The sequence below is a fragment of the Oncorhynchus masou genome, chromosome 28 (genome assembly GCF_036934945.1).
Source record: "Oncorhynchus masou masou isolate Uvic2021 chromosome 28, UVic_Omas_1.1, whole genome shotgun sequence".
In the NCBI taxonomy this organism is placed as follows: Eukaryota; Metazoa; Chordata; class Actinopteri; order Salmoniformes; family Salmonidae; genus Oncorhynchus; species Oncorhynchus masou.
The window spans coordinates 7,847,392-7,866,472 of NC_088239.1; the positions used below are offsets into that span (position 1 = coordinate 7,847,392).

At 42.2% G+C, this 19,081-nt stretch overlaps 1 protein-coding gene across 1 annotated transcript in view; it reads left to right on the forward strand.

The window, feature by feature from the left end:
* Positions 1-16,230, forward strand: part of LOC135518500 (procollagen C-endopeptidase enhancer 2-like) — a 35,071-nt gene extending 18,841 nt beyond the window's left edge. The window contains exons 8-9 of the mRNA XM_064943673.1: positions 2,042-2,209; positions 15,031-16,230. Of these exons, the coding sequence (XP_064799745.1) occupies positions 2,042-2,209; positions 15,031-15,161 (299 nt within the window). The 3' untranslated portion in view covers positions 15,162-16,230. The remainder of the gene's footprint in view (positions 1-2,041; positions 2,210-15,030) is intronic.
* Positions 16,231-19,081: the final 2,851 nt, after the last annotated feature.

Here is a 19,081-nt window from a genome sequence, read left to right on the forward strand (position 1 = left end):
GTGTAGACCTTACCGTGAAATCCTCTACTTACAAGCCCTTAACTCTCAGTGCAATTCAAGAAAAGTTAAGAAAAGATTTACCAAATAAACTAAAGTTAAAAAGAATTAAAAAGTAACACAATAAAATAACAATAACGAGGCTGTATACAGTGGCTATATACCGTGGGTATATACAGTGGCTATATACAGTGGCTATATACATTGGCTATATACCGTGGGTATATACAGTGGCTATATACAGTGGGTACATACAGTGGCTATATACAGTGGCTATATACCGTGGGTATATACAGTGGCTATATACAGTGGCTATATACAGTGGCTATATACAGTGGCTATATACCGTGGGTATATACAGTGGCTATATACAGTGGGTATATACAGTGGCTATATACAGTGGCTATATACAGTGGCTATATACAGTGGGTACAGTGGGTACAGGTACCGAGTCAATGTGCGGGGGTACGGGTTAGTCGAGGTCATTTGTACATGTATGCAGGGGTAAGGTGACTATGCATAGATAATAAACAGAGGGTAGTAGCAATGGGGAGGTGACAGAAAATCCTCCCAACATTAATTAATCCCACATTAACATTAATCTCAGTCCATATCAACCATCCCTCCCACAACAAGCCCATGTTGTCATGGTCCCCTCCATCATGACACACTACCCATGGCCTTCTGGGTGTTTTCTGAGAGGGCAGTGAATTTGCGTGGGACAGACACAGTTCTCTTCTCACAGAGTAAACAGAACTGTTGCTAACAGAAAGTGTTAATTCAGCCAACATACTCCAACATTCTCCAACATACTCCAACATTCTCCAACATACTCCAACATACTCCAACATTCTCCAACATACTCCAACATTCTCCAACATACTCCAACATACTCCAACATACTCCAACATTCTCCAGCATTCTCCAACATACTCCAACATACTCCAACATACTCCAACATTCTCCAACATTCTCCAACATACTCCAACATACTCCAACATACTCCAACATACTCCAACATTCTCCAACATTCTCCAACATTCTCCAACATTCTCCAACATTCTCCAACATTCTCCAACATTCTCCAACATACTCCAACATACTCCATGACCTCAGTTTGCTGCCCCGTCCTTCAGACTACCTCTATTCGTTACTTTTTCTCTGAACAGATGTTGATGGAATGAGGCAGGTATTTTATTCATGCTTTTTTTCTCATTGGACATTAGGTCAGATATTTGCATGGGAAAAGGGTTCTGGCTCACTGGCTGTCAGTGAAGCCCAGTAATGTGGCGTTGGTGGAAAATGTTATTGTATAATACATTGGCAGACAAGCTGCAGTCATATCAAGCCAAGAGCGTTACATCACACGTTCTATTAACTAGGCGAGACACAAAAGGACCTAACAGACAACTCGACTGACTCGTCTTTTCCTTCCTGTTTACACATGGTTTTCGTTATGTCCTATTCAACCAGTACATTTTGATGAAAGCCCCCACGGCAGAAAATGTCCAAGCATCACAGTATTCGCATTGAAAGATATTCAATCTTGACCCTACTTCACGAGTGTCAAGGCTCACACAGAGCCGACAGGACTTAATATTGTCGAGTTATGCTCCACCGTTTCATGACGATAACACAGTTTTCAGACTATAAATCGAAAGCGGGTTTTGTTGAGCGCCTGTGGTTCTGTTCAGCACACCAATCCCAGCCCTCTAAACTCCCTGTGGTTCTGTTCAGCACACCAATCCCAGCCCTCCAAACTCCCTGTGGTTCTGTTCAGCACACCAATCCCAGCCCTCCAAACTCCCTGTGGTTCTGTTTAGCACACCAATCCCAGCCCTCTTAGCTCCCTGTGGTTCTGTTCAGCACACCAATCCCAGCCCTCCAAACTCCCTGTGGTTCTGTTCAGCACACCAATCCCAGCCCTCTAAACTCCCTGTGGTTCTGTTCAGCACACCAATCCCAGCCCTCCAAACTCCCTGTGGTTCTGTTCAGCACACCAATCCCAGCCCTCTAAACTCCCTGTGGTTCTGTTCTGTGACAGTGATAACAGGAACTGTCATCACGGCGGTGGTGCGAGGAGGCAGCGTATACGCCACCATCTCCATCATCAACGTCTACAAAGAAAGCAACCTGGCCATCCAGCAGGCCGGCAAAACCATGAGCACCAAGATCATCGTCCTCTGCAAGAAGTGTCCGTTCATCAGACGAGGTGTGTAGTCGTACAACAACGAGCCACAGCTCTGGTCCAGCGCGTTATGTGCGGCTCGAACGGTTTTATATAGTCTATGGGCTTGAAGATGGCTATACTGCCCGTATAGCCCAGGACCAGAGCTATGTGGACCACTACTAGGGGGCTCGCTCTCCCCTGGATATATTCATCAGTTATTAGTCCATGATAGACATTCACCATGATATGCATGACAGCACCAGGTATTAGTCCATGATAGACATTCACCATGATATGCATGACAGCACCAGGTATTAGTCCACGATAGACATTCACCATGATATGCATGATAGCACCAGGTATTAGTCCACGCTAGACATTCACCATGATATGCATGATAGCACCAGGTATTAGTCCATGATAGACATTCACCTTGATATGCATGATAGCACCAGGTATTAGTCCACGATAGACATTCACCATGATATGCATGACAGCACCAGGTATTAGTCCACGATAGACATTCACCATGATATGCATGACAGCACCAGGTATTAGTCCACGATAGACATTCACCATGAAATGCATGATAGCACCAGGTATTAGTCCACGATAGACATTCACCATGATATGCATGAAAGCACCAGGTATTAGTCCATGATAGACATTCACCATGACAGCACCAGGTATTAGTCCACGATAGACATTCACCATGATATGCATGATAGCACCAGGTATTAGTCCACGATAGACATTCACCATGAAATGCATGATAGCACCAGGTATTAGTCCACGATAGACATTCACCATGATATGCATGAAAGCACCAGGTATTAGTCCACGATAGACATTCACCATGATATGCATGATAGCACCAGGTATTAGTCCATGATAGACATTCACCATGATATACATGATAGCACCAGGTATTAGTCCATGATAGACATTCACCATGATATACATGATAGCACCAGGTATTAGTCCATGATAGACATTCACCATGATATGCATGATAGCACCAGGTATTAGTCCATGATAGACATTCACCATGATAGCACCAGGTTTTAGTCCATGATAGACATTCACCATGATATGCATGATAGCACCAGGTATTAGTCCATGATAGACATTCACCATGATATACATGATAGCACCAGGTATTAGTCCATGATAGACATTCACCATGATAGCACCAGGTATTAGTCCACGATAGACATTCACCATGATATACATGATAGCACCAGGTGTTAGTCCACGATAGACATTCACCATGATATGCATGATAGCACCAGATATTAGTCCAGGATAGACATTCACCACAATATGCATGATAGCACCAGGTATTAGTCCACAATAGACATTCACCATGATATGCATGATAGCACCAGGTATTAGTCCATGATAGACATTCACCATGATATGCATGATAGCACCAGGTATTAGTCCATGATAGACATTCACCATGATAGCACCAGGTATTAGTCCACGATAGACATTCACCATGATATGCATGATAGCACCAGGTATTAGTCCATGATAGACATTCACCATGATATACATGATAGCACCAGGTATTAGTCCATGATAGACATTCACCATGACAGCACCAGGTATTAGTCCACGATAGACATTCACCATGATATGCATGATAGCACCAGGTATTAGTCCACGATAGACATTCACCATGAAATGCATGATAGCACCAGGTATTAGTCCACGATAGACATTCACCATGATATGCATGATAGCACCAGGTATTAGTCCACGATAGACATTCACCATGATATGCATGATAGAACCAGGTATTAGTCCATGATAGACATTCACCATGATATGCATGATAGCACCAGGTATTAGTCCATGATAGACATTCACCATGATAGCACCAGGTATTAGTCCACGATAGACATTCACCATGATATGCATGATAGCACCAGGTATTAGTCCATGATAGACATTCACCATGATATACATGATAGCACCAGGTATTAGTCCATGATAGACATTCACCATGACAGCACCAGGTATTAGTCCACGATAGACATTCACCATGATATGCATGATAGCACCAGGTATTAGTCCACGATAGACATTCACCATGATATACATGATAGCACCAGGTATTAGTCCATGATAGACATTCACCATGACAGCACCTGGTATTAGTCCACGATAGACATTCACCATAAAATGCATGATAGCACCAGGTATTAGTCCACGATAGACATTCACCATGATATGCATGATAGCACCAGGTATTAGTCCACGATAGACATTCACCATGATATGCATGATAGAACCAGGTATTAGTCCATGATAGACATTCACCATGATATGCATGATAGCACCAGGTATTAGTCCACGATAGACATTCACCATGATATGCATGATAGCACCAGGTATTAGTCCATGATAGACATTCACCATGATATACATGATAGCACCAGGTATTAGTCCATGATAGACATTCACCATGATAGCACCAGGTATTAGTCCACGATAGACATTCACCATGATATACATGATAGCACCAGGTATTAGTCCACGATAGACATTCACCATGATATGCATGATAGCACCAGGTATTAGTCCATGATAGACATTCACCATGATATGCATGATAGCACCAGGTATTAGTCCATGATAGACATTCACCATGATATGCATGATAGCACCAGGTATTAGTCCATGATAGACATTCACCATGATATGCATGATAGCACCAGGTATTAGTCCATGATAGACATTCACCATGATATACATGATAGCACCAGGTATTAGTCCACGATAGACATTCACCATGATATGCATGATAGCACCAGGTATTAGTCCATGATAGACATTCACCATGATATGCATGATAGCACCAGGTATTAGTCCATGATAGACATTCACCATGATATGCATGATAGCACCAGGTATTAGTCCATCATAGACATTCACCATGATATACATGATAGCACCAGGTATTAGTCCACGATAGACATTCACCATGATATGCATGATAGCACCAGGTATTAGTCCATGATAGACATTCACCATGATATGCATGATAGCACCAGGTATTAGTCCATGATAGACATTCACCATGATATGCATGATAGCACCAGGTATTATTCCATGATAGACATTCACCATGATAGCACCAGGTATTAGTCCACGATAGACATTCACCATGATATACATGATAGCACCAGGTATTAGTCCACGATAGACATTCACCATGATATGCATGATAGCACCAGGTATTAGTCCACGATAGACATTCACCATGATATGCATGATAGCACCAGGTATTAGTCCATGATAGACATTCACCATGATATGCATGATAGCACCAGGTATTAGTCCATGATAGACATTCACCATGATATGCATGATAGCACCAGGTATTAGTCCATGATAGACATTCACCATGATATGCATGATAGCACCAGGTATTAGTCCATGATAGACATTCACCATGATATGCATGATAGCACCAGGTATTAGTCCATGATAGACATTCACCATGATATACATGATAGCACCAGGTATTAGTCCACGATAGACATTCACCATGATATGCATGATAGCACCAGGCATTAGTCCACGATAGACATTCACCATGATATGCATGATAGCACCAGGTATTAGTCCATGATAGACATTCACCATGATATGCATGATAGCACCAGGTATTAGTCCATCATAGACATTCACCATGATATACATGATAGCACCAGGTATTAGTCCACGATAGACATTCACCATGATATGCATGATAGCACCAGGTATTAGTCCATGATAGACATTCACCATGATAGCACCAGGTATTAGTCCACGATAGACATTCACCATGATATGCATGATAGCACCAGGTATTAGTCCATGATAGACATTCACCATGATATACATGATAGCACCAGGTATTAGTCCATGATAGACATTCACCATGACAGCACCAGGTATTAGTCCACGATAGACATTCACCATGATATGCATGATAGCACCAGGTATTAGTCCACGATAGACATTCACCATGATATACATGATAGCACCAGGTATTAGTCCATGATAGACATTCACCATGACAGCACCTGGTATTAGTCCACGATAGACATTCACCATAAAATGCATGATAGCACCAGGTATTAGTCCACGATAGACATTCACCATGATATGCATGATAGCACCAGGTATTAGTCCACGATAGACATTCACCATGATATGCATGATAGAACCAGGTATTAGTCCATGATAGACATTCACCATGATATGCATGATAGCACCAGGTATTAGTCCACGATAGACATTCACCATGATATGCATGATAGCACCAGGTATTAGTCCATGATAGACATTCACCATGATATACATGATAGCACCAGGTATTAGTCCATGATAGACATTCACCATGATAGCACCAGGTATTAGTCCACGATAGACATTCACCATGATATACATGATAGCACCAGGTATTAGTCCACGATAGACATTCACCATGATATGCATGATAGCACCAGGTATTAGTCCATGATAGACATTCACCATGATATGCATGATAGCACCAGGTATTAGTCCATGATAGACATTCACCATGATATGCATGATAGCACCAGGTATTAGTCCATGATAGACATTCACCATGATATGCATGATAGCACCAGGTATTAGTCCATGATAGACATTCACCATGATAGCACCAGGTATTAGTCCACGATAGACATTCACCATGATATGCATGATAGCACCAGGTATTAGTCCATGATAGACATTCACCATGATATACATGATAGCACCAGGTATTAGTCCATGATAGACATTCACCATGACAGCACCAGGTATTAGTCCACGATAGACATTCACCATGATATGCATGATAGCACCAGGTATTAGTCCACGATAGACATTCACCATGATATACATGATAGCACCAGGTATTAGTCCATGATAGACATTCACCATGACAGCACCTGGTATTAGTCCACGATAGACATTCACCATAAAATGCATGATAGCACCAGGTATTAGTCCACGATAGACATTCACCATGATATGCATGATAGCACCAGGTATTAGTCCACGATAGACATTCACCATGATATGCATGATAGAACCAGGTATTAGTCCATGATAGACATTCACCATGATATGCATGATAGCACCAGGTATTAGTCCACGATAGACATTCACCATGATATGCATGATAGCACCAGGTATTAGTCCATGATAGACATTCACCATGATATACATGATAGCACCAGGTATTAGTCCATGATAGACATTCACCATGATAGCACCAGGTATTAGTCCACGATAGACATTCACCATGATATACATGATAGCACCAGGTATTAGTCCACGATAGACATTCACCATGATATGCATGATAGCACCAGGTATTAGTCCATGATAGACATTCACCATGATATGCATGATAGCACCAGGTATTAGTCCATGATAGACATTCACCATGATATGCATGATAGCACCAGGTATTAGTCCATGATAGACATTCACCATGATATGCATGATAGCACCAGGTATTAGTCCATGATAGACATTCACCATGATATACATGATAGCACCAGGTATTAGTCCACGATAGACATTCACCATGATATGCATGATAGCACCAGGTATTAGTCCATGATAGACATTCACCATGATATGCATGATAGCACCAGGTATTAGTCCATGATAGACATTCACCATGATATGCATGATAGCACCAGGTATTAGTCCATCATAGACATTCACCATGATATACATGATAGCACCAGGTATTAGTCCACGATAGACATTCACCATGATATGCATGATAGCACCAGGTATTAGTCCATGATAGACATTCACCATGATAGCACCAGGTATTAGTCCATGATAGACATTCACCATGCTATGCATGATAGCACCAGGTATTAGTCCACGATAGACATTCACCATGATATGCATGATAGCACCAGGTATTATTCCATGATAGACATTCACCATGATATGCATGATAGCACCAGGTATTAGTCCATGATAGACATTCACCATGATATGCATGATAGCACCAGGTATTATTCCATGATAGACATTCACCATGATAGCACCAGGTATTAGTCCACGATAGACATTCACCATGATATACATGATAGCACCAGGTATTAGTCCACGATAGACATTCACCATGATATGCATGATAGCACCAGGTATTAGTCCACGATAGACATTCACCATGATATGCATGATAGCACCAGGTATTAGTCCATGATAGACATTCACCATGATATGCATGATAGCACCAGGTATTAGTCCATGATAGACATTCACCATGATATGCATGATAGCACCAGGTATTAGTCCATGATAGACATTCACCATGATATGCATGATAGCACCAGGTATTAGTCCATGATAGACATTCACCATGATATGCATGATAGCACCAGGTATTAGTCCATGATAGACATTCACCATGATATACATGATAGCACCAGGTATTAGTCCACGATAGACATTCACCATGATATGCATGATAGCACCAGGCATTAGTCCACGATAGACATTCACCATGATATGCATGATAGCACCAGGTATTAGTCCATGATAGACATTCACCATGATATGCATGATAGCACCAGGTATTAGTCCATCATAGACATTCACCATGATATACATGATAGCACCAGGTATTAGTCCACGATAGACATTCACCATGATATGCATGATAGCACCAGGTATTAGTCCATGATAGACATTCATCATGATAGCACCAGGTATTAGTCCATGATAGACATTCACCATGCTATGCATGATAGCACCAGGTATTAGTCCACGATAGACATTCACCATGATATGCATGATAGCACCAGGTATTATTCCATGATAGACATTCACCATGATATGCATGATAGCACCAGGCATTAGTCCATGATAGACAGTCACCATGATATACATGTTGGTACCAGGTATTAGTCCATGATAGAATTCACCATGATAGCACCTGTTATTAGTCCATGATAGACATTCACCATGATATGCATGATAGCACCAGGTATTAGTCCATGATAGACATTCACCATGATATACATGATAGCACCAAGTATTAGTCCATGATAGACATTCACCATGATATGCATGATAGCACCAGGTATTAGTCCATGATAGACAGTCACCATGATATACATGTTGGTACCAGGTATTAGTCCATGATAGAATTCACCATGATAGCACCAGGTATTAGTCCATGATAGACATTCACCATGATATGCATGATAGCACCAGGTATTAGTCCATCATAGACATTCACCATGATATACATGATAGCACCAGGTATTAGTCCACGATAGACATTCACCATGATAGCACCAGGTATTAGTCCACGATAGACATTCACCATGATAGCACCAGGTATTAGTCCATGATCGACATTCACCATGATATGCATGATAGCACCAGATATTAGTCCATGATAGACATTCACCATGATATGCATGATAGCACCAGGTATTAGTCCATGATAGACATTCACCATGATATGCATGATAGCACCAGGTATTAGTCCATGATAGACATTCACCATGATATACATGATAGCACCAGGTATTAGTCCACGATAGACATTCACCACGATATGCATGATAGCACCAGGTATTAGTCCATGATAGACATTCACCATGATAGCACCAGGTATTAGTCCATAATAGACATTCACCATGATATGCATGATAGCACCAGGTATTAGTCCACGATAGACATTCACCATGATAGTACCAGGTATTAGTCCATGATAGACATTCACCATGATATGCATGATAGCACCATGTATTAGTCCATGATAGACAGTCACCATGATATATATGTTGGTACCAGGTATTAGTCCATGATAGAATTCACCATGATACCACCAGGTATTAGTCCATGATAGACATTCACCATGATATGCATGATAGCACCAGGTATTAGTCCATGATAGACATTCACCATGATATGCATGATAGCACCAGGTATTAGTCCATGATAGACATTCACCATGATATGCATGATAGCACCAGGTATTAGTCCACGATAGACATTCACCATGATATGCATGATAGCACCAGGTATTAGTCCATGATAGACATTCACCATGATAGCACCAGGTATTAGTCCATAATAGACATTCACCATGATATGCATGATAGCACCAGGTATTAGTCCATGATAGACATTCACCATGATATGCATGATAGCACCAGGTATTAGTCCATGATAGACATTCACCATGATATGCATGATAGCACCAGGTATTAGTCCATGATAGACATTCACCATGATATACATGATAGCACCAGGTATTAGTCCACGATAGACATTCACCACGATATGCATGATAGCACCAGGTATTAGTCCATGATAGACATTCACCATGATAGCACCAGGTATTAGTCCATAAGACATTCACCATGATATGCATGATAGCACCAGGTATTAGTCCACGATAGACATTCACCATGATAGTACCAGGTATTAGTCCATGATAGACATTCACCATGATATGCATGATAGCACCATGTATTAGTCCATGATAGACAGTCACCATGATATATATGTTGGTACCAGGTATTAGTCCATGATAGAATTCACCATGATACCACCAGGTATTAGTCCATGATAGACATTCACCATGATATGCATGATAGCACCAGGTATTAGTCCATGATAGACATTCACCATGATATGCATGATAGCACCAGGTATTAGTCCATGATAGACATTCACCATGATATGCATGATAGCACCAGGTATTAGTCCATGATAGAATTCACCATGATACCACCAGGTATTAGTCCATGATAGACATTCACCATGATATGCATGATAGCACCAGGTATTAGTCCATGATAGACATTCACCATGATATGCATGATAGCACCAGGTATTAGTCCATGATAGACATTCACCATGATATGCATGATAGCACCAGGTATTAGTCCACGATAGACATTCACCATGATATGCATGATAGCACCAGGTATTAGTCCATGATAGACATTCACCATGATAGCACCAGGTATTAGTCCATAATAGACATTCACCATGATATGCATGATAGCACCAGGTATTAGTCCATGATAGACATTCACCATGATATACATGTTGGCACCAGGTATTAGTCCATGATAGACATTCACCATGATATACATGATAGCACCAGGTATTAGTCCATGATAGACATTCACCATGATATACATGATAGCACCAGGTATTAGTCCATGAGACATTCACCATGATAGTACCAGGTATTAGTCCATGATAGACATTCACCATGATATGCATGATAGCACCATGTATTAGTCCATGATAGACAGTCACCATGATATATATGTTGGTACCAGGTATTAGTCCATGATAGAATTCACCATGATACCACCAGGTATTAGTCCATGATAGACATTCACCATGATATGCATGATAGCACCAGGTATTAGTCCATGATAGACATTCACCATGATATGCATGATAGCACCAGGTATTAGTCCATGATAGACATTCACCATGATATGCATGATAGCACCAGGTATTAGTCCACGATAGACATTCACCATGATATGCATGATAGCACCAGGTATTAGTCCATGATAGACATTCACCATGATAGCACCAGGTATTAGTCCATAATAGACATTCACCATGATATGCATGATAGCACCAGGTATTAGTCCATGATAGACATTCACCATGATATACATGTTGGCACCAGGTATTAGTCCATGATAGACATTCACCATGATATACATGATAGCACCAGGTATTAGTCCATGATAGACATTCACCATGATAGCACCAGGTATTAGTCCATGATAGACATTCACCATGATATACATGATATCACCAGGTATTAGTCCATGATAGACATTCACCATGATATACATGATAGCACCAGGTGTTAGTCCATGATAGACATTCACCATGATATACATGATAGCACCAGGTATTAGTCCATGATAGACATTCACCATGATATACATGATAGCACCAGGTATTAGTCCATGATAGACATTCACCATGATATACATGATAGCACCAGGTATTAGTCCATGATAGACATTCACCATGATAGCACCAGGTATTAGTCCATGATAGACATTCACCATGATATACATGATAGCACCAGGTATTAGTCCATGATAGACATTCACCATGATAGCACCAGGTATTAGTCCATGATAGACATTCACCATGATATACATGATATCACCAGGTATTAGTCCATGATAGACATTCACCATGATAGCACCAGGTATTAGTCCATGATAGACATTCACCATGATATACATGATAGCACCAGGTATTAGTCCATGAGACATTCACCATGATATACATTATGGTGTCAGCTGTTGGTAATAACTATCCGCAACGACATGAGAGAAAGTGTCAAACCCGAGGCCCACACCTGCCCCTCACCTAACTAATATAGAAAACGTGCTGTAGGCTACAGTCAGAGAAGATTATTTTTTTTTGCATCATAAACATAGGTTTCTTTTTATAATTTCGGACATTTTGGTATTTCTTAGTCAAGTTGTTTATAATTCGATACATAGCCCCTCTTTTCTGTCGTTTATATGTTGCCCTAAAAACGAAATAATCCTTGCTCACCAAAATAATGTCACACATCGATTGAATGAATGCTTCAATCTAATTGACATTGGTACAGTTTTTTCTGTTGTCTCTGCTTCTTTCTCTTAGCAATGACGTTTAGGGACCGGGGAGTAAATGCAATATCTCAACAACAACAGAAAAAGGGGAAATGACATCAGTTTGACCAGTTGTCAGGAAATAGAAAGCTGTGGAAACGACCCAACATGTTCCCGATAAAATTTCAGTTCAGCTTGGATGAATATTTAATGTGGTGGAAATACTATCAGCTTTTATGATGCTGATAAAGACAGCACCTCTACAGACGGCATCTAACTGAGCATTCTCATTCTATCAAGATGCTGAAAGAAATCAATCATATTTCTCCACTTCTGTTCCTGAGACAATATGTAGTTTACAATTGGTGTATCGTTTGCTTAATTCTGCAGGAGTTCATATTGAGGCTATGTGAGAGGTTATAGACCTACCGTCAGTGTCCAGATTTCACTTTCCATTCAACCCATCTGAACTGTAGGCTACAGTTGCCTTGATGTGCCAAAGGCCTGTTTGAAGTTACTGTCTTGTGACTGTGCCTCACATCATCACACATAACATAGCCGGCACTGCTATGATAATCTTTTACCACTTCACCAAATAATTCCCAAACATGACTTTTCTGACCTTCCTTTGTCTTTATTGTCAACTCTCTATTTCACAGCTTTTCCTCTTATTGAATTAAACTCTGACATGGTCCCTATTGCCTCTGTGGATCGATGTAAACTTTTTTTTCTGCCTGTTCCCAAAAGCATTAGGTGATTGGTGTGTAGGTTATTTGGTGTACAGTTAAGACCTAAAGGTTAAAGGTTAGGATCACACACTAACGCCAGATAACGTAAATAATGAAAGAAAAACCACAATGTAGCCTGTAGATAAAATTAGCAATTAAAAAAAAAAAATGCATTTTCTCTATTCTCATGATAGCACCATCGAGCCAATGTGTTTTTCTTTCAGTTCAAATTCTATAGTTGAGTAATACTCACACAGTTTCACGTGACTTTGAAGTGTGGCACTGAGTGTGAGAAATGCATGTAACAGAGGCGTGTCCCAAATATACAAGATACTTAAAGAAACAGTGGGGGCTGCTGAGGGGAGGACGGCTCACAATAATGGCTGGAATGGAGCCGAACGCAATGGCGTCAAACATATGAAAACCATGGAAACCTTATGTTTGAAGTATCTGATTCCATTCCAGTGATTCCACTCCAGCCATTACCACGAGCCCCGTCCTCCCCATATAGAGTTCCACCATTCTCCTGTAATAGGAACGGTAGGCCCCAGTTGCAGGTGTTTCCACAGACTATCCGATCTTGTGTATGGCTCTGAATTAGCTTCCATTGCTGTATTCCACCTTCAAGCTCATCTGAAGGAGTTTGAGGTAAGCGGCAAAACTCACTGTCGGAATAAGATCTAAACCTTCCCTCAGCCGTTGATCCATAATGTGAATATATATACCCACAAACAGTGTATGTTTATAAACACACTGTATATGGAACCCAGAGGAGAACGGGGGGATACCTAGTCAGTTGTACAACTGAATGCCTTCGACTGTAATGTGTATTCCACATTTAACCCAACCCCTCTGATATGTTAACAGGAAACTGCCTTGCTCAGGTGCTGAACAACAGATTTTTAACTTGTCAGCTCAGGGATTCCATCCAGCAACCTTTTGGTTACTGGCCCAACGTTCTAACCACTAGGCTACCTGCTGGTTACTGGCCCAACGCTCTAACCACTAGGCTACCTGCTGGTTACTGGCCCAACGCTCTAACCACTAGGCTACCTGCTGGTTACTGGCCCAACGCTCTAACCACTAGGCTACCTGCTGGTTACTGGCCCAACGCTCTAACCACTAGGCTACCTGCTGGTTACTGGCCCAACGCTCTAACCACTAGGCTACCTGCTGGTTACTGGCCCAACGCTCTAACCACTAGGCTACCTGCTGGTTACTGGCCCAACGCTCTAACCACTAGGCTACCTGCTGGTTACTGGCCCAACGCTCTAACCACTAGGCTACCTGCTGGTTACTGGCCCAACGCTCTAACCACTAGGCTACCTGCTGGTTACTGGCCCAACGCTCTAACCACTAGGCTACCTGCTGGTTACTGGCCCAACGCTCTAACCACTAAGCTACCTGAATAGACGCTGATGTGCTACCTTCCTGAATGTCTCAGCCGTTCCGCCACTGCATTCAGCCTCTGTCTTTGTGATCTCACTAGGCCTCAACTACATCTTCATGGGCTCAGCGGACGAGGATGGGAAGGGGAAGATCGCCCCACATCACTTCGTTATGGCCTTCAAGGCCAAGAACCAGAGGGGCCTCAACGTCCTGAAGACCAAACGCTGCTGAGATCAGCTACATGCTGCCTGAGACTCCAGCCCCCCCCCCACCACCACCACCACCATGTAACACCATTCTCGTTTGTCTCCGCCCAGCATACCCTGGCTCCGCCCCTCATCACCTCTCATCCGTCACCACAGGACTAGTCTACAGATCTCAGGCTGTGATTGGCTGTTTCTTTCTTTCTTTTCACATGCTGTTTTCCTGTCCTCTGAGCTGGACCTGTTTTGAGCACAATGTGAAGATGTGAGTGTAATAATTGAAGGAGGAGAGGGAGATAGAGAGTACCAGTTGGAACGAAACAGGAGAAAATGTTTTGTAATATGCTAATACCTAAGTTATCTATTTAAAAAAGAAAAACAAAAATTTTCTGACGTTTCAAGGCCACTGAAAAACCGTCAGATGTCACGATGAGTGTTGTCTTGGATCAAACATGGGGTTTGGTTACAGGAAGTACATTATTGAGGACTGGGTGTTGTAGTTTTAAGGACAGTGTTTACTCACTGCTCTTTATCCTCCATGTTCACTTTGGATATGGGAGGTATGTTATGTGGGGTCGAAAAGTGCAATAGTTTAATATATACTATTCCCAATGGAATGATATGGTGTCAAACTGGTGTTCTGTTTAGTACTGTCACTTATTAGCCAAAGCGTTTACGATGAATGGATACAACACAGCACTCTATCTCATTATGTCAGCTTGGTTTTTGTCGCCTTGCATTCAAATGTAATGTTTGTAATAAAAAAGTGGAGATGTGAACTCAAAAGGATAATTCCTCTCAAAAACGATATTTTAGTATTTGTTAGTCCATTGTTGTCCATTGTTGTCCATAGTCCATTGTTGATATAGTCCCAAAATCTCACTTTTTTTTAAAATCACTTTTTCAAGATATAGAACTTTCAAAATAACGAAATACAACCGGTATGATGCATTTTGCCAAAAGATCATTTTTGGGTGGAGTTTTCCTTAATCAATATAAAGTATTTTCATATGAAACCATTAGTAAATGTTATTTATATTTTATTATTTCCATCTGACCAAATAAAAAATAAAAAGTTTTTTATTATGAGGTGATTCTTCATATGGAATGTCATCTTGAATTAATTGACCAGTAGTAACTTGTCATGTTAACATTGTATATATGAAGATAAATAACCATTATATCTGGTTTACATAGAGTTAGTGGTAACTTTGGCCAGGTGTGGAGGCAGCTGTTGGTCGGGCTGAATGCTCCATTGAGCACTGGGAATGATCAGGTGTGGAGACAGCTGTTGGTAAGGATGAATGCTCTGTGTTAACCAGGGATATGCTGGCGCTGAACAGTGAGAAACACTCTCAGATGCCACTATTAAAACCAACTGTCTCCTCCTCACAGCCAGCTCTCTGTGAGAAAATAATCTTCTGTTTTCAAGTATTTTCCCAAGCGTGGGATGCAACTCAATATTTAGTCTCTCATCGTTTCTCCCTGCCAAGGTAAAATAAAGCAGAGGCGGGACCAAGTCACTTTTATTCGAGTCACAAGCAGGTCTCAAGTAACGAGGTCAAAGTCTCAAGTCGAGTCCCAAAATAGAACGGTGCGAGTCCCAAATAGAACGGGCGAGTCCCAAATAGAACGGGTCGAGTCCCAAATAGAACAGGTCGATTCCCAAATAGAATGGGTCGAGTCTCAAATAGAACGGGTCGAGTCCCAAATAGAACGGGTTGAGTCTCAAATAGAACGGGTCGAGTCCCAAATAGAACGGGTCGAGTCCCAAATAGAAAGGGTCGAGTCTCGAGTCAAGTCCATGTCGTGCGTTCTCGTCAAGTCACGAGTTCTCTTTCATGTCCAGTCGCAAGCCAAGTATTTTCGTTGTTGTTTTATCTGTACAGACAATGACTTGTTCAACTGTTGGGGTAGGTTCCTTGTCAATCATTTTGCTTATTGGTGAAATCAGCAATCGGACAATATATTTAAGTAAATCAATCTAAAACCTTTATTAATGCAATTGCATACAGAAGTTGACAACGGGAAACGTAGCACGCATGTTTCCGAGTAAGTTTTGCAACATAAAAAAGGTCCAAGTTGCTTTAATATGCTTGCAGTCAACCCCTAGTGATGTAGCGCCTACGTCAACACCTTCTACGCATGAGACCAAGCCCATGCATATACAGTTATACCAACTTGCAGGAGAGAACAATAGTCCAAGTGTTTTCCAAGGGCTCAGCAGTAATTTTCCACTCCCCAGGTTGCTTTATAGTGGTATGTCTGACTTGTCTCTTATCTCTTTACTCCCCTGCAGGGGTCTGTGTCTATTAATCTCTTTTAGCCTTGAGGCGGTTTCTCACAGACACCCTGTTGTCTGCAATAACTCACACATCTCTCAGACCGTTTCGTATAAGAAGTAGAGACTAGAAAAGAACTGTCAAACAATATTAAACCTTATAATGCATATATATATATATATATATAGCTAATCTGTAGTCCAGGACCCTATAAATGTAGTGAGGGAGGGGTCTTATAGCCCTTCCCCTTCTATTAATACAACATAAGCATAATCAATTATTAAAATACATCAATCGTTTGGTGGAGCCCCTATCATGAACTAAAAATCTTGTTATATTTATTGAGGCAACCAGGAATGCCTTTCATTATTTTGTCTACAACACATTTTGATTATGTAGCCTAATAATAATTTTAACAACAAATTCCAAATGCAAGCTTCCTAAGTAAATGATACATTTCAAGCAATTTGTACATAGCAAAAGACCAGTAGGTCTATGCTAGTAATTGTTGCCTGATTCCCCATCGCTGGTGAGCTTGCAAAATAAACAGCTCATATTCTTGATGACCAAACTGCATATTCGTTTATGGCAATCCTCTCTCACCTGTTTCTATGGCAATCCTCTCTTACCTGTTTCTATGGCAATCCTCTCTCACCTGTTTCTATGGCAATCCTCTCTTACCTGTTTCTATGGCAATCCTCTCTCACCTGTTTCTATGGCAATCCTCTCTTACCTGCTTCTATGGCAATCCTCTCTCACCTGTTTCTATGGCAATCCTCTCTCACCTGTTTGAATGTGTGCTCTACATGTGCCCCGCCTAGAAAAGTGCCCCGCCGAGACAAGTGCCCCGCCTAGACAAGTGCCCCGCCGAGACAAGTGCCCCGCCTAGACATGTGCCCCGCCTAGACATGTGCCCCGCCTAGAAAAGTGCCCCGCCTAGACATGTGCCCCGCCTAGACATGTGCCCCGCCTAGACATGTGCTCCGCCTAGAAAAGTGCCCCGCCTAGACAAGTGCCCCGCCTAGACATGTGCCCCGCCTAGACATGTGCTGCACCTAGACATGTGCCCCGCCTAGACTTGTGCTCCGCCTAGAAAAGTGCTCCGCCTAGACATGTGCCCCGCCTAGACATGTGCCCCGCCTAGACAAGTGCCCCGCCTAGACATGTGCCCCGCCTAGACATGTGCTCCGCCTAGAAAAGTGCCCCGCCTAGACATGTGCCCCGCCTAGACATGTGCCCCGCCTAGACAAGTGCCCCGCCTAGACATGTGCCCCACCTAGACATGTGCCCCGCCTAGACATGTGCCCCGCCTAGACATGTGCTCCGCCTAGAAAAGTGGCCCGCCTAGACATGTGCCCCACCTAGACATGTGCCGCACCTAGACATGTGCCCCGCCTAGACATGTGCTCCGCCTAGAAAAGTGCTCCGCCTAGACATGTGCCCCGCCTAGACATGTGCCCCGCCTAGACAAGTGCCCCGCCTAGACATGTGCCCCGCCTAGACATGTGCTCCGCCTAGACATGTGCCCCGCCTAGACATGTGCCCTGCCTAGACATGTGCCCCGCCTAGACAAGTGCCCCGCCTAGACATGTGCCCCGCCTAGACATGTGCCCCGCCTAGACATGTGCTCCGCCTAGAAAAGTGCCCTGCCTAGACATGTGCCCCG